This window comes from Belonocnema kinseyi, chromosome 9, assembly GCF_010883055.1.
Source record: "Belonocnema kinseyi isolate 2016_QV_RU_SX_M_011 chromosome 9, B_treatae_v1, whole genome shotgun sequence".
Lineage (NCBI taxonomy): Eukaryota > Metazoa > Arthropoda > Insecta > Hymenoptera > Cynipidae > Belonocnema > Belonocnema kinseyi.
The window spans coordinates 24,752,819-24,775,212 of record NC_046665.1 but is presented as its reverse complement, the minus strand read 5'-3'; the positions used below and the strand labels follow the sequence as shown (position 1 = coordinate 24,775,212).

General features: G+C 32.4%; 1 protein-coding gene across 4 annotated transcripts in view; it reads right to left on the bottom strand.

The window, feature by feature from the left end:
* Positions 1-241: 241 nt before the first annotated feature.
* Positions 242-22,394, bottom strand: part of LOC117179584 (suppressor of hairless protein-like) — a 220,530-nt gene continuing 198,377 nt past the window's right edge. For all 4 annotated transcript variants that reach the window (XM_033371540.1, XM_033371539.1, XM_033371541.1 and 1 more), the window contains one exon: positions 242-2,635. In XM_033371540.1, coding sequence (XP_033227431.1) covers positions 1,022-2,542 — 1,521 coding nt within the window. In that variant the 5' untranslated portion in view covers positions 2,543-2,635 and the 3' untranslated portion in view covers positions 242-1,021. The remainder of the gene's footprint in view (positions 2,636-22,394) is intronic.

Genomic DNA, 22,394 nt, shown 5'->3' with positions numbered 1-22,394 from the left:
ATGCCGATCAATGTTTTAATTGGAAATCTTTCTTTTAAAATGATTTTAAAACAAAATCAAAAGTACCCATAGAACAGAAAATGTTAAATGAACATTTTAAATCGTAATTTGTATGTCAACATTAAAAATAAAATAAAATATTAGATAGAACGGAAGGGCATGAAAACCTTTTCAGAAATTCTGTATTGAAAATTCAATTCGCATTTGTGGAAAGCAAGTTTTGATCATTTGAAAATAACGGTTTTTCGCTGGGAATGAAAATTTTATTCCCTGTAGCTCGAGGAGGGATGCTATTACAAGTCTATAAAGTTCGGGAGGTTCAGAAATAATGAACCTTATATGCTGTTGATTACTATCTCATGAATTCTTGTATAATACAGTAAATATAATCGTCAAATTCAGAAACTATCGACAATGGTTTTTGTACAGTAACGCCGCCTATACACTAAACTGATCAACCAACCGAACACCAAATCATTATATAAAAGGTATGACGACAGTAAATTTCGGTAAAATATCAATGTACTTAATCTTTCATTGGGAGCATAATTTTATGTTATATCATGTGACATTCAATATGAATGCATTATTTTTTCTACTATAAATTTAAAAACAATTTTGGGCCCAGTGGCTACCGTACTTAATTATTATGGTTTTATTTTTTCGCACATTGTATTATTTTAAACCTTTCACATTTAACTTCCAAAAGCTTTTGCACAAATGTTTTGGAAGTTATGATTTATATATGCATCATAAATAATTACTCTTTTAGCTTTTTTAAGGCTCTCTCTTTACATTCTGTATAATAATGTACATTTTACAGCAACCTACACATGTGAGTTCCTTTAAAACACTCGGACTGCTACGATTCTGCACAGTCACAGTTCTCTTTCTCTCTCTTTGTGTCCAATATTCTCTCTTTAATATCATGGCAAGAATCACTACTATTTTGGAAAACAGGTATAGAATTAATAAAATCACTCCGGGTGCTTTGGTTCGCTTTGCAGTCGCCTTGAAAATATCAGAGGCCCGCTTGTGGTGGTTGATGCGTTGTCCAAGGCACATCTGCAATAGCGGGTGGCATGCTAGATTGATTGTGCATGGACCGGGGTGCCCTCATGATATCATCTGCCGGAGGACAATGTGGACGTGGACCTGGCTCTGGCGTGTACGTAAATGTCAGCCCAGTCGCATAAATTATGCCGTCGTTGCGTACCAGAGAAACTGGAACCTGCGTTGGCTGGCGCACCCAGAGCCACTCGCCTCTGAAGAGGGAAATGTCAGGAACAACACAGAGCATGCTCTCCTGACATCTATACATTGTTTCCGCTTCCACGTCGCCAAACCAGACTCGAAGATTTGGAGTGAAATTGTCTCCAGTCAATTCTAGCATTGCCACATCGCCACCGCCATTAAGGTGCAGACTATGAACGAGCGGAACTGGAGTCACAGGTGAACGCACAGGACCCATGCCTTCGAAAAATTGGTACTCAGCTTTATCAGTGCTGATTATAGTCCAGCAGGCACCATCATTAATCATCTCTTTATTTGCCTCCTTAGGACAGAGAGTCGCCTGAAACTGAATGATCCTTTCCTGTGAGAGACACAAGTACATGTGGTCAGTGTCCTTCATGTAGAAGGCACACTTATGCAACTGCGAGACAGGATCATCGGCTTCTAAACTTGCCATTTGTTTATCCACCTTGCGAATGACTAGTCGAGGTAGTGCCATACCGGTGACTGAACATACGAGTTTCACTGTGCTGCCATAATGAACGTATCCATCTCTGACCTGGAACTCTTCTGACTCGCTCTCGTTGTCGTCTAGAAGATGGATCGTGAATGCTCCCCACTGCGTGGAGCTGGCATGGAAATTTCCATTCTCTACATGTAAATATCTAGTGCTGACTGTCTGCGATCGCAGACGGTTAAAGAGAGCTACTTTCGTTCCACTCGCGATGCAGAGGTCCGCGTTCTTTAAAGACTGCTTTTTCTTGGAAGGCTTCGATATTACCTTTATTCGTTTACTGTGGAAGACGCCGATATCGTGTCCATTACCGTAGAACATCTTCACAGAGAGCATAAAATGTTTTCTCTTGTCAGAGTCCGATATGTATAAGGTTTTTGCAGCACAGTACTGCTTTCCATTGTTGAGATCAAGCTGCTGCATGTCCTGGTCAGAATTACCAATCCCAATGAAGGCGCAAAGCTGCGAGGACTGTTCAGATTCCCCTTCTCGTAGCATCTGTTCTTGTCTCATTCTCCATCCGTCACCGAAAAGATAAATGCAGGGTGGAGGGCAAAAGAACCTCTTCTCGTTGCCGTACGATTTCTGAGCAACTTTGGCGTGCAGAATTACAATGACCATGTCGCTTCGGTCGCGTAAGTAGCGTTCCATAGCTTCCCGTGTCAGTCTTTGATCCTGGTGATCGGGTCGATAAACGCCGGAACTAAATCGCGGGTACGCTGACAAGATAGCCGTTGGCGAAGGCGGAGACTGCATGCCGTGTGCCATCGTGGGCAATCCAAATTGGTGTGGCATATTTAATCTGCTGTTCCTTAATTCCTAAGCAACGAGGCTGCTAGCTAGGTTGTTTTATCGCCTCGATTTCCGATGCATTTTCACGTTGAACACCTGGAAAAAAAATAAAGTTAAGGGGGAATGTGAATAATAATTGACTATTATAGAGTTGAATAACTAAGAACAAAACTTTTCAGAGCGGAAACATCATTAGAAACATAATCACTAACAAAGTCATATTATGTAATAAATCATAAAAATAAGCAAAAATGGTAAAGCATGTTTTTAACCAAACCTGTTTTAGCTTATTGGAGAGAAAAAGGAAACAAAATCAAAAAAGTCTACAAATACTTAAGGCCCTGGAATGTGTCAGAAAATTGTACTTCATAAACTAAGGCCAAACGGAAAAGCCATTTTGCCAGTTTTTGTATACATAATCTAAAAAGTAGAAAGGTCCTCGGTAAAAGTAGTTTTCCCGTAGAAAATTCTATGTTTTATGTATTAATCTAAAAAAAATGCGCCTTATTAGTGGCACCACAAGAATATCGCCAGCAGTTTTGGAGCATTCTACCATTTCTCTAAACATGTAGTAGATAAAATAGTTCTCTACATCGGTTTTTACTTTCTTGAAAAGATAAAAAACAGCTCTATGAACTGACCTCTGTTTTATCACTGCATAGGATCAAAAGAGAGTCCCGATACTATCTACTTCTCACACTCCTTGCACCCCGCAGATACCCAAGTCTGCCGGTAAAGAAAAATCCACTATAGCCTAGGTATTTTCATTCGATATAGACATCTTATTTGTATATTTATCGTCAAAGGAGGCCTTCACCGTATGTCTTTATACTTTTTAGCTTATTTATGCAACGAACTTGACAAATCGCTTCTCTCTTTGGCCTCGGATTATGAAGTTCAATTTACTGAAGATTTCCAGTGGCCTTAATCTTTCGCCGTACTTTTTAAACTATAAGTGTATACATGTATATAAATTTCGGTGCATATAGCTCCATCCCTTGACCCTGGAATTTGTAGTGAACAAATGGAGCTATTCGTACCGACAAATTCAGCTATTCGTACTGAAATTTCGGTACATGCAGTCACGGCCTTTAAAGTGGTTCTCGTGCGAATCGACTTTTCAACCGAATTTTTTTAAATTTCAACTGAATAAATAGAATAGTAATACCTAACTATTCATGAAATTTGAAGGAAATTAACCGAATCTAAGAAAATATAATCGACATTAATGTCGGCAATTTTTGTACGTATCGTTGTCAAACTCGTTGGAAGCAATACTCTTTTAATTTTAACAATTAGAGGCGTCGACAGCTTATTATACAAGACTAGGAGGAAGAACATGGTTATTAGCTAGATGTGCTGAAAAATAAACATAAGCATTAATCGTTTCACTAAGTGAATATAACTGTGGAAATTATTAAATTTTCGCCAAATCAATTGTTCCCCGACCTATCCTCGAACGTTACGGATTTGCTACGACGTACTGTAGACCAAAATTTTTGACAACTACGACAACACGAGAAACATCTTAAACTACTATTATCTGTTCAAAAAATAAAGTCACCTCGATTTTTGTACAGATGTACAGATGCGTGTTACAGGTGAAGGTTTTTGCCAATACTGATACGGAGTTTCAAAATGTTCACATGATTAGCGATTATTTCCTGGCGAAAGAAATGTGAAAAGTACCATAATCATATTATCATTTCCGAATACTCAACTTTGAATAGCTCTAAGTTACTGAAAATAAATTCTGAAAAAAAAGATATGACTTCGTTGATCCTTTCTGTGCAGAATGGTGAAATTTAAAGCCAAAAACAATTATTTGTTAACAAGTTAACAAAAACTCAGGGAGGTGTCATCTGCGAAACTAAGGAACGTACAGAGATGATTCTTGAAGCGAATTACACATTTCTGGCTTCTGAATGGGTTGTATGTATTTTCAATGAGCAAAAAGTTGCACTTGAATGTTTAGAAAATTATTTTCTTCTAAGTAAAATACAAAAGACTTTATGATAATCGAGGCAATTGTATCCTTATTTTTTTACATTAGGACTTAGGGACTGTGTAAACAGCTTGAGTTCGAGTGAAGGTCGTATTTGCACGCGTAGCAGTAGCGCGAGCATAGTGACCTGCTGAGAATACGGTTGCCTCGATTATCGGAAAGTCTTTTGTATTTTACTTAGAAGAAAATAATTTTTTAAACATTCAAGTTCAATTTTGCACAGAAAGGATCAACGAAGCCATATCTTTTTCTCAGAATTTTCATCATTTACTTTCAGTGACTTAGAGCTATTCAAAGATTAGTATTCGGAAATGATAATATGATTATGTTACTTTTTCACATTTCTTTCACCAAAAAATATTCGCTAATATTGTCTACATTTTGAAACTTCGTATCAGTATTGGCAAAAACTTCAACTGCAACATGCATGTTGTCTTACATTTTTAGAATTTTTTTTGCCGAGATTTTCTTGAAAATCTGTACAAAAATCGAGGTGCCTATATTTTTTGGACAGATAGTAGGAACCAACATGTTTCGAACCAATTAGGGCTTTTTCAACCGGAAAATTTTTACAGGATACGACGCTAGAAAATCTTAGTTTTGTGCTTAATATTAATCACAAATAATTAGTGGCATATCTAAAAATATTTTTTAAGGCAAACCTTTACATTTTATGTAGTTATTTGTATTAATTTTCCATACAATGTTTAGAATTTTTTTCATTTTTTCAGAGTATTGATGTAAAGTTTGTTTGAATTACTGCTTCACATAGGGACTACTGCACCAGAAATCTAGGAATTTTTCGCGACAGGAAAAAAATGGGATGTGAGAGACATTTTATTTTTTGACAGGAAATGTTATTAATTTCGAATGGGATTTTTCAATCACTTTGAACATCATGAAATTCATACAACAAGAAATTAGGCAATTTTGTCTTTTATTGTGCAAGACAATACGACTCTTACATGCCTGTTGAGCATCGTCTTGAAAATCAAAACAATTTTTGGTGACGGGATAAATGGTTAACTAGTAATTTACTATCGGTAATACAGATTGATGCATATGTGCCAAGATTACTTTGCCCTTCGCGGGTTGCAAAGGTCAACTTTCTTTTCGCTCTGCAGACATAGATGTGAAATTTCCATACACAAATAAGATAAAATATCGCGTGTAACGTGGGAGAAATTAGTTTTTTCTAAACTCATGCAGCAAACCTTCCTAGACACAAGCATTCAATTTTCAATGCGTAACTCTAAAGTCTTTACTTTAAAAATTTTCATTTTTGAGTCTTACAAGGGGAAGGCCTGAGGGTCAAAATTCACATCGAGGTCGCGTGAACATAATTCGAAAGATTATCGAATTTAATTCGACACGTGTTACGGCTTTTTTGTAAAGATAATAATTTAAAAAAATAAATATTGAATAGTTTTTGGAAAACACCCTTAACTCTAAAGATTATTAAGTTGTGATTTAAGTGAGGGGCAGAGAGAGAGAGAGAGAGAGAGAGAGAGAGAGAAAGAAAGAGCGAGAGCATAGAAAGGGAAAGAACAAAAAAATTCGAGAAAATGCCGAAACACACAGTTGCGGATTTCACTAAAACATCGGATGGCTATCTCGAGGCATCGTGATTTCGGAGAAGTCAGTATTTGCTTACGGCGTCCTCCAAAATTTTTAAACGCCGAGAAAAAAGGTTTGTACTTCGAGAAACACTGCACTGCATCAATTATAAGTTAGAAAATGTAAAATCATTATTAAAAGTATGTACTTTTAATAAACGTGCACATTTTGTATGGTCGAATATGTTATTTTCGATTCGACATGCTTTCATTTTAGGATCGCTTTATTCGATTCGATCGGTTCGTCGATCAAATATCGGGAAGTGCCACTAATTTGAAAGGACTTAGATGGAAATTGAGGAGTTGCGTGTAGAGGAATTTTTGTACACAGGTGGTAACAGTCGGTAAGCGCGATTAGCAGCGAGAGCATGAACATTTTAAGAGGAAACTTACGGAAGTGGATGAGACTTGCGGAAGACTGAACGATATGAAAAGGCAAGAGGAGAAGTAAAAGACGAGTTAAGAAAAGTGAAATATAAAATAATTCACACAAAAAAAACCATAATTTTTAGTCATTCGTTCCATATAAAATATTGAATTTTTATTTCAAATGAATAAGTGTTCACATCCATACATTTAACCGACGTTTCGAAAAGGCTACGTGTATTTTTCAAGGGTTAATTAAACTAAATCAAAAACATGTTTTCGTATGCTAAACTTCAATGCAATATATCAGTGATGGGTAAGTTACTTTTTAAAAGGAACTAGTTACCGTTACGCCACGAAAAAAAGTAACTAGTTACCGTTACGTCACGAAAAAAGTAACTAGTTACCGTTACAATTTTAAAATATAAGTTTTTCTTAGTCGTCCCGTTTCGTCGCAGAAGGATGAGGTTATGGCGGGGAAGTAAATCACTTCGTAATCCCACAAACACAAAAATCACAACAACGTCGGACAGAGACACACACTTAAAGTTTGAGATGAAGTTAATGGAAAAAACACAAGATAAACGATTGACAATTTTTATAAAACAGAATTTCTGTAAATATAAAAAGGATAGTTTTCGACATAAAGAAAATTAGAAACATCCGATTCGCTTCAAATCACGAAGAAAACAGAACCAGTATTCACAGAGTTTCTCCAATTTTACAACTTACGAGGTTCAAAGGAACGGTGCTTTAGTTATTAAAAGGGCTGTGGCCGTAATTCCACCTGAAAATTGAGATGACCGAATGCCGGTTTCCTTTAGTAGGCGACAACCGTAGTGACCACGTGTTCTCAAAATTTGTTTCTCTTTACAACAGGATAGTATATTTTTGACAGTTTTTCCACGTCGCTTCTTAAATTGACAGCATTCTCATTACCAGCGATATGACATATTTCGAACATCAGACGTTTGCGATAGTGACATTCATTCGCAAGAATTTTCGCGTTATCAAAATCGAAAAAATCATCTTTCTCAATACTATGCTTAGAGAGCATTGTCTGTTTGTTAGGGACCTTATTTATGTCTTTCTTGTGTTATTTAACCCTTACTTCTAACGGACCTTTAATTTGGCCTATGTAAACCGCTTTGCAATTTTGACCTTTGCACCAAATGCCATAAACAATAGCGCTATTTTGCAAATTATTTGATTTATCTTTAGTGGGCCTCAAGACTGACGTAAGGTCTCTTTTGTTTTTAAACGCCGCAGTTATGTCATAATGCCCGAGAACTCTCGCAATTCGCTCAGATTGACCTTCAACAAATGTAATGCTAATAAAAGACCTAATTTCCGCATTTTGAACTATTTCGTCAACTCTACGTTGTTCATTTCGGGTCAAGATATGTAATATGAAATTTACATTACCTTTAACAAATTATTCCAGGTAAAAGTAAAAGTGGGTGATTTGAATCAAAATTTAGGCATCTACCAGACCAGGTGGGTTTGCGATACCAATTACACTTTACTTCTTGAACGTCATTCCTATGAAGAGTTACATCCAGAAAGTTTATAGCCCTATTATGTTCCTTCTCTAGCGTCAATTTAATCTCTTAATCAATTGAATTACAAACTTTTAGAACGTTTTCTACTTCGTTTTCCAGAACAGCTACCAATGTTGAAGGTCTATCTGAGCGAATTAGAGTTTTCGGGCATTATTACATAACTACGGCGTTTAAAAACAGAAGAGACCTTACGTCGGTCCTGAGCCCCATTAAAGATAAACTAAATAATTTGCAAAATAGCGATATTGTTTATGGAATTTGGTGTAAGGGTCAAAATTGCAAAGCGGTTTACATAGACCAAACTAAACGTCCGTTAGGAGTAAGGGTTAAAAAACGCGAAAATTCTTGCGAATGAATGTCACTATCGCAAACCTCTGATGTTGGAAATGTGTCATATTGCTGGTAATGAGAATGCTGTCAATTTAAGAACCGACGTGGAAAAACTTTCAAAAATATATTACTCTGTTGTGAAGCGAAAAAAATTTTGAGAACACGTGATCAATACGGTTGTCGCCTCCTAAAGGGAACCGGCAATCGATCATCTCAATTTTCAGGTAGAATTACGGCCGTAGCCCTTTTAATAATTAAAGCACCGTTCCTTTAAACCCCGTAAGTTGTAAAATTGGAGGACATCTGTGAATACTGTTTCAGTTTTCTTCGTGGTTTGAAGCGGAGCAGATGTCTTTAATTATCATTATGTCGAAAACTATCCTTTTATATTTACGGAGATTGTGTTTTATAAAAATTCTCAATCGTTGTTTTTGTGTTTCTTTCCATTAACTTCATCTCAAACTTTGAGTGTGTGTCTGTGCGACGTTTTTGTGAATTTTGTGATTGTGGGATTACAAAGTGATTTACTTCCCCGCAATCACCTCATCCTTCTGCGACGGAACGGGATGACCATACAGAGAGGGAGTTAACGGTGAAAGAGAGAGAGAGATCGAGAAGGAGAAAGAGAGAGTGAGAGAAGCTGCACGACATATAAATACTAAGTGCATGAAAACGTATTTCTTATCAAATAATGAATGCCAAACCTTTAATTTTAATTTCATTTAAATCTTATATGTTTAAATCTTATATCTGGAACTGAGGAGGACCCCTAACTGTGGTCGAAACGTTTGCCATTCTAATAATTTAAGAAATGCATGTTTTATAATTAGGTATCTTCATAAGATCCTAATGCCAATGAAAAATTTCTTCAAACGAATTTAATGATTGGGTCAATTAAATCCGGCGTCTTTCAAAAAAGCAGTAAAGATTTCACTGATCAAAATCATTTAATTTCGAAACAAAGAGAAGAATTTTAAATAACAATAATGAATCTTCAACCAAACAAAGATTTTAACAAAGTAGTTCAACTTTTAACGCAGAAGTTTGATTCTCTTACCAAAAAGACGAATTTTCAACAACTAAAAATTTCTAAGTCAAGAAAGAAAAAAAATGTCATCCAAATTGATGAACTTTTACAAAAGAGTTAATCTTTAACCAAACAATTGTAGTTTAACCAATAAAGAAGAAATTTCGATCCAAAAAATTGCTTTCTACCAATAAATACGAAGTCCCAACTAAAAAAGATAAATTTTCAAAAAAAAATGGAAAACCATCATATTCAGGTAGATGTTGAATTAAAATAACAAAAACGAATTTTCCACAAAATATTTAAATGTTGAAACATAGATTTGAACCACGAAACAAAAAAAATCGTTTTTAATCAAATTGTTGATTTTGCAACATAATAATAAAATTCTGAACTAAAAGTATAATCGTTTTGCTACTGGCACTTTTCGCTTTCTTATTATTAACTTGCCTTAACCAAAACAAACTAATTTTAAAACCAAACAAAAATTAATTTTTCTAAAAAGAGTTGAATTTTTAACCAGCAAAGATTCTTCACCAAAAGAAATGCACTTTTTATGCAAAAATGTGTCTTCTACCACAAAAATGTATTTTTTAACAAAAAATTGTATTAACTAAACAGTTCAATTTGCAAACGAAGAGATTAATTTTTTACCAAAGAAGATTTTTTTAACAAAATACATGAATTTTCACAAAAATATTTACAATTAAAGAATTTTCAATCAAAGAATTTGGAAAAAATTCGAGTAAGTATAAGATACACTGTTAAAAATAATATTATATTTAATGTTAATCACTTACAAGAAAAATCAGATAATTCTAATTTTCACAAATTCAAAATAAGTTAAGCAGTAATTTTCAATTGTAAATAATAATACATGATACCTTCTTCTTGTTAACCAGAAATAAAATTGTATTTTTAGTCAAAAAGTTCAATTCAGCAAATAAATAACAGACCTAACCTAAAATTAACGGTCTTCGCCTTAAATTTGGACTATTTAAAGCGAAATTAGGAAAAAGTTTTACCCTTACATTGAACTTTCATAATAAATAATAATTCAGTCGACAAATTCTAGATAATTAAGTAAATTGAGAATATTTTATAAGATTTACAGAAATTAAAGCACGTTGAGTTTTTACGCACATTGCTATACTGACCTGTACATTAAATTTAATACACATGTATGTTAAATTCACTAAACCAATATATGTTACATTTCAGTAGCGGTAGTGGATATTTGCTTCACACAAATGGATATTAAACCTCATACATATTTTTCTCACAGTGTATATTTAGAAGTTTTGAAAAGATTGCAAAATAATTTAAAGCATGAAACAATTTTTAAAAATTGTAAGCAAAACGTAGATTTTAGAAGATTCTGAAGACAATATTTAAAAGCTTTCTAGATATTTTGAAAAGTTTAAAAATAATACAACAATTTTATCCAAATTCCCAGGAAAACTAAAAATTAATTTCTTTTTGAAAAATATTCAATTTTTTTAAATTTTCAAAATAAAATATGGAAGATTTTCAAGTAAAAATTTTAAATATGTCCCACATAAGTTTATTTTATACAGTTCCAAAAAAACCCATAAGTGAACAATTTCGGTCCACAAGTTAGCTATGCATATACATCTGAAACTTGTGAAAAAATACAGTAATAGTTCTTGTGAAGAACTAAAACAGTCCTCGTTACCTCAGCAATATCTTTAGGAATTTTATTCATTTTTTAAAATCAATTAGATTCTTATTGGACATTGTGTCTTCATTATAAATAAAAGTATTAGTCGGAAATAAATTTCAAGTATACAAATTTCAAGTATAACAAAAATTTTTATAATGTTAAAAATTCTTATTACGTTTAAATACACTGTTGAGGAATTTTTAAGCTCTTCAGAAAATGCTCGTTTTGTAAAATAGAAATATTGAAGAGGTTTATATCTAGGGCGAGGTAATCATAAATTTTCCCGCAATACCTGGCACCAATACATAAAGGCGGGCGATTGTCTTTTCCTCCGCGGCTATTTTGAAAATTGTACCCTGAATTAAAAATACTGCTATAGTCCTAGAGTATTAGTCGGAAAGAAACTTCAAGTACACAGGCAGATTCCTTACTAACATATCTCTAGTATTTTTTCAATTTGTTTGTAAAAGTTAATTAAAAATACTATTTTAACACATAAAAAGCAGAATGATGAGTCTTCGGCCATAAAAATGTATTTTTAAACAAAGCTAAAATTAATAAATTTGTATCCAAATACATAGTTTAGTTCTTAACCGAAAAGATTAATTTTTAACAAAATACATAAATTTTCACAAAAATATTTAAAATTTAGGAATTTTTACCTAATAGTTAAATTTTCAAACAAAGAAATTAAACTAATCAGACTTCCGCTGACGTAAGTATACAGGTATTTACGGCGGAATTGATCACCGCCCGTTTTGAATAGTGAAGTTTAAGGAAATCTCAATTTTATTTTATTATATATATTTTACTATTTCTCCACCACTTCCTGATCAGTCTAAACATATTGTTCGAAAGAAACGAATCTTGGCCAAATCTGGAAAACAGGACTTTGCGCAGCCGACATTTTTACAACGACAACGACAACAGCGACGACAGACACCGACGTAAGAACTTCCTTTTTTGACCCAGGGGGTCTCAAAATACTCTGAACATTGCGCTAACTAAATAGTAATGTATTGTATTCCGATAGCTAGAACCACAAAATTTATATTTAAAAAAATGAAAGTTAGCTGAAGTTTGCTATACTTGTGCCCATTTGTGCAGTAAACTGTTTTACCAACGGAAATCACTAGAGCATTATCGACAGGTTTTGTAGGCGGTTAAAAGAAATACACAATTTTGTGTAGTGAACGGGGTATCTACTTTGTCTGCAAAACTTAAGAAACCTGTAATTATCAGGGAATTTTTATACATCTAGAAAAACGTGAAAATTTAAGGTGTTTTTCTTAAAGTTAATGGTTTTTTTCGAGAGCGTGCTTAATTTTCTTTTTGTCTTGCAATATAAAATTGAATAATAATGATTTTAAATTTATAAAAGTTGATGCATATTACTGCATTTAATTATGTTGTTGAAAACTTTTTCTTTTAATTAGTTTTTTTACTGAAATTTTACAATTCTATTTTTGGTTAAAAACTGATCACTTTTAGTTGAAAATTAATTTCTTTATTTGATAATTCGGCATTTTGTTCGCAATTTTTCTCATTGATGGAAGAATATTTCTTACTCAAAAAATTTAATCTAGAAAGTCGCCTTTTTCAGTTTCGAATATCCCCTACTACGTCTTTCGTTGAAAGAAAAGTTTTTGGAATAAAAATGTAATTACTTGGTTGTAAGTCCAAATTTTGTGTGTAAGTTAATTTTTATGGTTGAAGATACATCAATGCAACCAGAAATTCAGTTTTTTGGTTCAACATAAATTTTTTTAATAAAAAATTTAAATCTTCAATTTTTGTTTGCAAATTACCTTCTTTTTTATTAGTTCTTTTTTATAGAAATTAACCTTCTTGGTTAAAAATTTATCTCTTTTATTGTAAATTTGAATATTCTAATGAAAGATTAACTATTCAATTTTTTAATTGACAATCTGCGTGTTTTTTAATTGAAAATTCATCTTTTTGTCATAAAGTTAATCTATTCGAGTTGGAGGGCCAGAATTTTAGTCGGACATTCATCATTTCTGTTGAAAATTAATTTTTGAAACTGAAAATTTTACTATTCCATTTGTGGTTGAAAATTGATCTTCCATAGTTCGAAATTCAACTATTCGAGTATTTGTTTGCAAAATTGTCCTCTTCAGTTGAAAATTCATGTACTTTTTGGAAAGCTGTCTTTTTAATTAATCTTTTTGTTTAAAAATTAATCATTTTGTTTTAAAATCAATCTTCTCGTTTTAAAATTCACTTTTCGGTTCAAAATTAAACTATTCCAGTTCTAAGTTACACCCTTTTGTTAAAATTTCATCTTTGTGAGTTAAAATTGATCTATTCAACTTACATATGCAATCATTTTAGTTAAAAATTAATATTTTTGGTTAAAAATTCAATTACTCTCGTAAAAAGTTCATAATTTTAGTTGAAAAATCATAACTTTGTTTGAAAAAATAACTAATAAAAAAAAATGTTTTGGTTGAAATATATATTTTTTAAAGTGAAAATGTAATTATTCTAATTTAACCCTCTCGACGTACACTGGTATGAATCTGAACCAGAAAAATTTTCAAGTTGCTGGCATTTTCCGCTTTCACTTTTCCTAGATATACCCCTGCTACGAAAAAATATGCGGTGCCTCTCTAGCATCTATTGTCGTTGAGTCCGCGTTCATTTGTGGCTTGGCTGCCGAAGTAACAGGTTCTAAACTTCGAGTGAGTGCATATTTGCACAAGTGTTTCTTGTGTGCGTGCAATATCGTTGCCGACTCCGAAATATAAAAGTAGTGAATTTTGCTATTGGGCACTTGGATTTCTATTAAAAGTAAGTAAATTTAATCTTTCTTACAACAATTATATATTTTAATATATTATTTGAACAAAATTGCAAAGAAAACATTTTTTCGCATTTGATAGCGACCTTAAATAAATTTCATGTTGCTAAAATTTGTGTACATTTTCGTAAGTCATTTCTAATAATAATCAATTCACAATAATTATTTAATAATTTATGTTTCAGAATAAGTGCCCGGGTTTATAATCTCCGAAGTGCGGAAGATATGGCAGCGTCTCTGTTGGATTCGGAAGCGGAGCATTTTTCCGAGGACAGTGACGATAGAAGATTATCTGGAGTATCTGATGATCAAGGTAAGTTGATAAATGAATAGATAATTATATGATTTTTTATACAGCATATTTCGACCGGCTTTATATAAAATTAAACGGAATACCGTGTATTTGAAACATACGCTGCCGATCAAAAGTTTTCGTACACCTATTTTTTCATGACTGATTAAGTTCTCTTAATTTTAATTATGCCTGAGCTAAAAAATGTTCTCTTCACGAGATTGATTGCTCTCCAAATTCTGTATAAAGTGAGCCTAGGATGAAGACAATTTGTCTATTTTGTAAGCAGTTATTAAAACATTTCTTATCATATTGTAAAAACTGGGAGTTGTAACAAAAAAGTTGGAAAAATTTCAATATTCTTTGCGGTGAGAAAAATATTTTTGCAAAATATATGAAACATGATCGCAAAGTTTCTATGAAATTCCCTGAAAGTATATATTTATTTAATTTTTATTCTGATTTGCCTGTAGATAAAATGTTCGGCTTGGTGGAACCGCACCTTCGGCGAAGATTAGGGTTACCTATATTACGAGCTTCGATCAAAAGAATTATACACACAGTTTTAGAAATGGATGAGCCCGCACCAGTAGCATTGAGTGTTATTAGAAAGAACACAAGGTCAAGATGTCACATGTGTGAAACCGCTGTTTCTAGTCAAACACGCATGAGGTACCCGAACTGCATGCGCAGAATGTGTGACGACCATCGTGCACCTGTATGCATTGGATGCGAGCTTTTTGCCGAGAATTTAGTATTTCCTTGTATTTTTAAGTATTTACATAATTTTTATGATAAATAAATGGGTTTATGGTATTTTCTTGTTATTCAATATATTTCCTCTTACTTGTCCAATCTGAAAGCACGAAAATCCCTCTTTGGAAATATAGTAAATTCGGGGGCATGGGAAAAATACTTAGTATGGTTATATTATTTTTCTTTTTTTCTTCTTCTTTATGAACAATGTTTAAGCTAATTAATCGCGTTGATTTCGTTGAATTTTCATTAAAGTGAAAAAAAATCAGATTTTTCAGAAGAAAAAATCATTTTTTCAAAAAAGTAATTTGTTTAAAACAATTTTTTTATAACAAAATGTATATTTTTGTTAATTTCAATTGCAGAATTGTATTCTACGGAAGATTTCACACCAAAAGCATGTATCTTTCGATATGCTTTGAACATTTCTTCATCTTTAAATCAGCTGCTGAAATCACCAAATCCCAATTTGCACCTATTTACGGTACATGGGTGCTGGAATGAAGTGTACGGTGAGAGGGTTAATATTCCATTATTTTAGTAAAAATTTCAAGTCTTTGGTTGAATATTACTTTTATAGACAAAAATTTAACTATTCAAATTTTGATTAACAAATTATATTCTTTTATTGAAAACTCATCTTTCCGATTTAAAATTCATCTATTTCCGTCGAAAATTCATTATTTCAGTGAAAAATGCTTCGCTTCTGTTGAATTTTGTTGTTGTTGAAATTAATTTTCTTTTAGCTGAAAATGTAACCATTCAAATCCAAACTCAGATATTTTCGAGGACCGACTTGTTTATTCGCAGGTAATAACCGGTAATCCGTGAGTGCAACAAAAGGTTATAGGTTGAAGTCTTGAGGGCGGGCGTCATCTATTCCTTTCTTCCGTTTATTCAGAAACGGTATCCACTCCGAAATCAGACTGTGCTACTTTTACAAACGAAACTGTTTTGCCTTAAAGTCTTCAAACAGAGATGATTTGATCGAGAATCACTCACTTTTTGTTGATTAAAAATATGTAGATTTAAAAAAAATATATTTCTAAGAGAAGCCTGCATTAAGAAATATTATAATACTTGATATTCAATAAACAAAACTGCAATTTTGTCATGATTTTAAGTATGGTTTTGCACAAACAAACCAGTTTTGTCTCAAAGTCTTTAATCAGAGATATTATCGAGAATCACTCACTTCTTGTTGATAACAAAAATGTAAATTAAAAAAAAAGAATATTTTTAAGAGAATCCTGCCTTGAGAAATATTATATAATTTAATATTCAATAAGAAAAAATGCAATTTTATCATTATGCTAAACGTGGTTTTGCACAATCAAAACTTTTTTGTACAAAATTTTTCACTCAGAGATGATTCGATCGAGAATATAGTGTAAAATTATGTTCTTATAATTTGTAATATTTTTCCATTGTAGAGAGCTTAGAAATGTACAATCAATTTAGAAATTTAGCGGTGTAATAATATAATGTTACTATTTTTCAAACAGGCAATCATAACCAGAAATTTCGTCTCACTAGAAATCTAAATGTAATGTCCCCACCTTACCGGCATTACAGTTTTTGCGGAGATAGCCTTAAATTCGATTTTTATGTTCATCATCAAAAACGTACGTTAAAATATGAATTAATAAGACATTGAACTTTAAATTACGAGTTCATTAAATCATAAATAAAGGAAATTAATTATATATGTTAAACTATCGATCTGTGATGCATGAATAGATCAGCAGTGACCAATGGCGGTAAATCAAGGAACTAAAAGCCGACTTTTCTACACTATTTCGCTTGATTTATATTGTTTTGGTTTGTGCAAAACAACGTCTAAATAAATTAATAAATCAATCTTTTTTCGCTTATAATAATGTTCATTATTACTTTCCGCATGACTTTTTCCCACATCTCGCTTTTTTTGGCTTCAAATGTCCATTTTTGTTTGGTTTTTTGGATTTTGCAAATCCTATAACTTTGGTCATTTTATTTTATGAAAAAAAAATCATTGGGATAAATTATTAATATTTTTGTGTACTATAAATGGCTGTCGATGGTAATTTTTCGCATAAAACTAATACCTTCTTATTATAGATGAGAATGTGGCAGTAGCATGGATGATGGTGGTGTTGGGTAAGATGTAGAAGAAGAGAAGGAAGAGGAATGGAGAAGCAAAGATTGCAAATAAGAGAGAAATTAGGTGTAAGAAGACTGTAAAAATTGCAAATAGTAGATAAGTATTAGGTGTTAGCCGCGGAGGCAGAGGCGGATTGGATATAAGGTGTGGATGGATATAAATTTTTAAGAGGTAGTTGTAAGAAAATTCTGTAAAAAATTGGAAGTGTAAGCAAGTCAATTTTTTAAAGAAGCAAGTTCTAGTCGCTTTGCTTGATGTGAATGCCGCCTTTGATAATGTCAATATAGATATTTTCATTGGAAAACTTGCCTACATTGGATATCTGAAAAACCTAGTAGCCTTTGTGAAGCATCTCACTCATTCCAGATTCATATTTTCCGATTTCAATATAGATTTTCCATTAATGGTGTTTAAAGGGTCCCACAGGGAGGGGTGTTCAGTCCGTTACTGTACATTTTCTACGTGGCACAGTGGGAGGAAATGCACTTTTTCCATATATTGTGACATTACCACAATATATGGTTCAAGCCCTGTTGTTCCTGGCCACATTTACATTTGGATCGTCGATGAATTCAATTTAAGAGATCGAGGCAGCCAAATTCTAATGATTAGCCCGGCAACGGTTAATGGTCCTGATGAATTTTCGTTTAAACTTATTATTTGCAATACGAGTATTTACAATGGAATCTTCATTAAAGGATTTGCAAAAATCAGTAAAAGGTATTTTAGAAATATCACATCTATTTAAAGAAGTAGCAGCCTTAGCTAGAGCGTCAACCTCCTCATTTCCTCAGATCCCCCTGTGAGAAGGAACCCAATGAAAGCTAATATTGTTTGCATTTTGATTCGAGGAGATGAACTGACTGAATTTTTCTTTGATTTCAAGAATGTAGGAGTTAATTTTAATTTTGATTTTGTTGTTCTGGAGACTCTGCAAGGCACTCAGAGAGTCTGAGAAAATGAGAAAGTTGGAGCCAGTATTTTGGTTTGCGATGTCGAGAGCGTCGCTTAAGACAGGACATTCTGCAGTGAATATAGATGCTTTTTGATATATACTTTTTTTAATCGTAATGTTCAGTTTGGGACAAAAACATGCTGACCTCACAAAGTCATTATGCACCTTCCATACTTTTCAAATGCAGTTAGGTAGCTTGAAAGAGCTGCATTTGTAAGCGAGCTGCTGTTTGAGCAAATTTTTGGCTAAGTAGCATTGAAAGAGAGATTTTGTGCGGTGAATTACTGAAGTGACTTTAGATTACGCGAGTAAGATGTTAGTAAGAGTTGAAATGCGGTATCCCAGGACAGAACATATGGCCGAGTTTTGAATTTTTTCGAGTTTGTCAAAGATGAGTTTGCTATTTGAAAGATATACAAAGGAGCCATATTCCATTATGGATCGAATGTACGTTTTGTACATTTGTTTTTCACAGCTTCGACCTGTAGTTTGAAGGACAAGTTATAATCAAAGATTACTCCCAAAAAGCGTGTCGAATTTTTTGATCTTATAGTGTGACCATCGATAGTGATTTCAGCATTTCCGAGGGATATCCGTTGTTTCTTCAAATGAATGAGAACAGTTTTAGCAGGAGAGCTATCCTTAAATTCTGAAGAGCTTGACACTCTGAACTTTTGTCTCTTCTACTTGTTTATTAATGATTTTTCACACAAAGTATGCAAAAACTAAAAAATTTTACACATCAATTTTTTACGATGTAATAACTGATTAGGTAAACTTTATATTGGCTTAAATAAATGTTTAGGGTCTCATAGAATACAAATAATTCGCTCATTAGTCCATTTATTTGTTATAAACAAATTTTATGAACAAATTAGCAAATAGTCTTATTATCGGTAAAAAAATTTCTGTTTACTAAAAGTGCATCATATTAATGTAGGAATGATATACAATTACAGGAATATATAAAAGTTTATAATAACCTTTGTTATAAACAATTCTTATGGCAAAATATTAAAATTTGAGATTTTTTCAAATTATAATTCCCTTCAAACGCCAGAACAACTTCAGGTATTTCTTAAAATAATAAATATTTAATAGTATTTGATAAAATATAACAATTTAAATTTTTATAAACAAATTAGATAAACAAATTAAAAATTTTGGCTCTTTTGGATAGATTTTTTTTTGTTTTTGCACTGGAAATGTTTTAAGCTATTGGATGAATGACTGCTAGTCACAAAAATATTAGAAAAGTTAACAATAACAATAACAATTGTTATAAATAATTCTCTATATAAAGTATTCAAATTTAAGGTTTTATCTAATTTGAATTTTCTTTAATAGCTAGAATGGCTACTGCCATTCTTTAATTAATAATGTATCTTTGGTAATATTTAGTAAAATATAGCAACTTAAATCTTTATAAACAAATTCCAAATTTTCCCAATTTCACGTAGAAAAAAATTCTGGTTTCTTCAAATGAATAATTTATAAATAGAATTCTTTTCCGTAGTCATGGTATTCAAAGTTATCACTTGTTTTAATAACTTTCGCTTGTTTCGATATTCCCTTTCAGAAATATGTGCATTGGACTAAGAGTTTTTTCACAGTTGTATTCTTTTCTGCATTACATTATATTTGTTTTCTTTATTTGTTTCGTTTTCTAATTCTGGGATTTTGTGTTAATAATAGACGTAAGTATTAAATGATTTTAGGCAATTGTAAAAAAATTTGTTGGGTTTAATATTTGTCCAATAAATGGTGTTCCATTAGGACAAAATGGATGCATTAAAAGTTCTCAAAAGGACCCTATCCGATTTTTTAATTTCTAATTCCAATGGAGGTGTGGAAGATTTGGCGCAGTATTTAAAAAGAGAATTTAATTTAAGCGATAAACAACTGGAAAAGGTTAGAAACAAATTGAATCATGATTTTATTCATCATTTTAAAAGGAAATGACAAGAGTTCAGCATCTAGTAAAGCTTGTTTCAACCACAAGTTTACAGGTTGGTTGAGCACATATTTTATCGTGGAATTTCCACCTGAATTTAATGACAAAGGCGAAAGGCCTAACTTAGGTGACTTTGCAAAATGTTCTGCTTCAACAAAACGAAGAAAATTAATGGATATACATGAAAAATATACTGACCTCGAAATAAGAGAGGTTTTTTTTAAACTCACTAAATCTATGTGATAATCAGAATTCATTAATTCAACGTCATCTTCCGATGAAAATGAAAATATGAATGATTTCTTGATTCCTTACACATTAGAAGAAGCTTTGGCGTTAATAGAGAAAGCTGATTTGTCTAAAAGTCAGTATCACATGATCCATATGCAGGCAAAAATGAGAAATGCTGACATTTACCCAGCATACGACAATTTGGCAAAAGCTAAAGAAGAATGCTATCCAGATTCGATTAAGGTAACGGAAAAGGGTTTTACAATCGGTTAAAAATCTTTATTAGATCATGATATCTCGGATTTTTAAAAATCGTGATATTTCTCTTTCATTTACGGATATAAGGAAACCTCATAACTTGAAGTTAATTGTGAAATATAGTACGATTGTGATGGTTCTTCTAGCCAAAGCACGTACAAGCAAAAGAAACATGATCCAGATATGGTGGATAATAGTATCTTCACGGTTTCAATGGTACCACTGAAACTTCATTTAGAGAATTTGGTCAATTCTGTAGTATGGCAAAATCCCAATCCATCGTCAAAATCATATTGCAGGCCAATACTATAGGAATTGGCAAAAGAAACCCAAGAAAAAACCAATTCAGTAATATCATCACTTCAAAAATAAATCGATAAAATGAAGCCCACAATAATAAAGAACGATTCCGGTACTTTTTTGGTAAAAACTGATATGATGTTGATGATGCTCGATCAAAAATTTTGCCAGGCTCTTTCTGGAACTTTATCATCTACGACTTGCTACATTTGTAAAGCTACACCTAAAGAGCTGAATAACTTAGATAGAGTCAAAGGCAAAGTTATAGATATGAAGTCATATGATTATGGTTGCCAACACTACATGCTAGGATTTAGTTTATGGAAAATCTTTTACATATAGCCTATCGACTCGATTTTAAGAAATGGCGAGTAGATACGAATGTATATAAAGATTTGCAAAAGAAGGCGAAGACTCGAATTTGCAAAGCTTTTCATCAGAAGACAGGATTGGTAATAGATACAGTAAAATAAGGCTCAGGCACATCCAATGATGGGAATACCGCAAAAAGGTTTTTTGCAGACCCTGACATAACAGCAGAAATTACAGGAATAGACTTGGAGTTAGTGGAAAGATTTGCCTACATTCTGCATAAATTAGCAAGTACAGAGCCAACTGACTTGGAAAGATTTGAACTATATACGATGGAAACCGCAAAACTGTACGTACGTTGATACCCTTAATACTACATGCCTGTAACTGTCCATAAGATATTAGTGCATGGAGCTGATGTTATGAAACATTTTCCATTACCAATTGCACAGTTTTTCGAAGAAGTAGTTAAAGCTCGGAATAAAGACTACAAGAATATTCGAGAGTTCAATTCACGCAAGTCTTTTCGTGTTGCTACTAACACTAATTTAGCAAACAACCTGTTAGTGAGTTCGGATCCATGTATCAGTTACGAAAGAAGAAATATTAATTCTGAAATTTATGAAAAACTACTTGATTTTCTGCATTCATTGCCAATCCCGTTTTCTGATATGAATCTCTGCAAACTTAGGCGTTTGCCTATCAAGTCGGTGAGTTATTGTCAAAAGATTTTATATTGAGTCAATCCTAGCATGTAGTGTTATGATTCATTCTCAATCTATTGCGATTGAAACCCCGATTTTTTATATAAAGATTTAAGTTGTTATATTTCACTAAATACCATAAAAGATACATTTTTCAGGAATATCAGTAGCCATTCTATCGATTAAAGGAAATTAAAATTTGATAAAACCTTAAACCATAAAACCTTATATTAAATATTATTAAATATTTATTATTTTAAGAAATACCTGCAGTCGTTCTGGCCATTGAAGGAAATTATAATTTGAAAAAATCTGAAATTTTTATATTTTGACATAATAATTTTTCATAACAATTCTTATTATAAACTTTTAAATTATTCTTGTAATTATGTATCATTCCTACATTAATATGAAGCACTTTTAGTGAACAGAATTTTGTTTACCGATAATAAGACTATTTGCTAATTTGTTCATAAAATTTGTTTATAACAAATAAATGGACTAATGAGCAAATTATTTGTATTCTACGAGTCCCT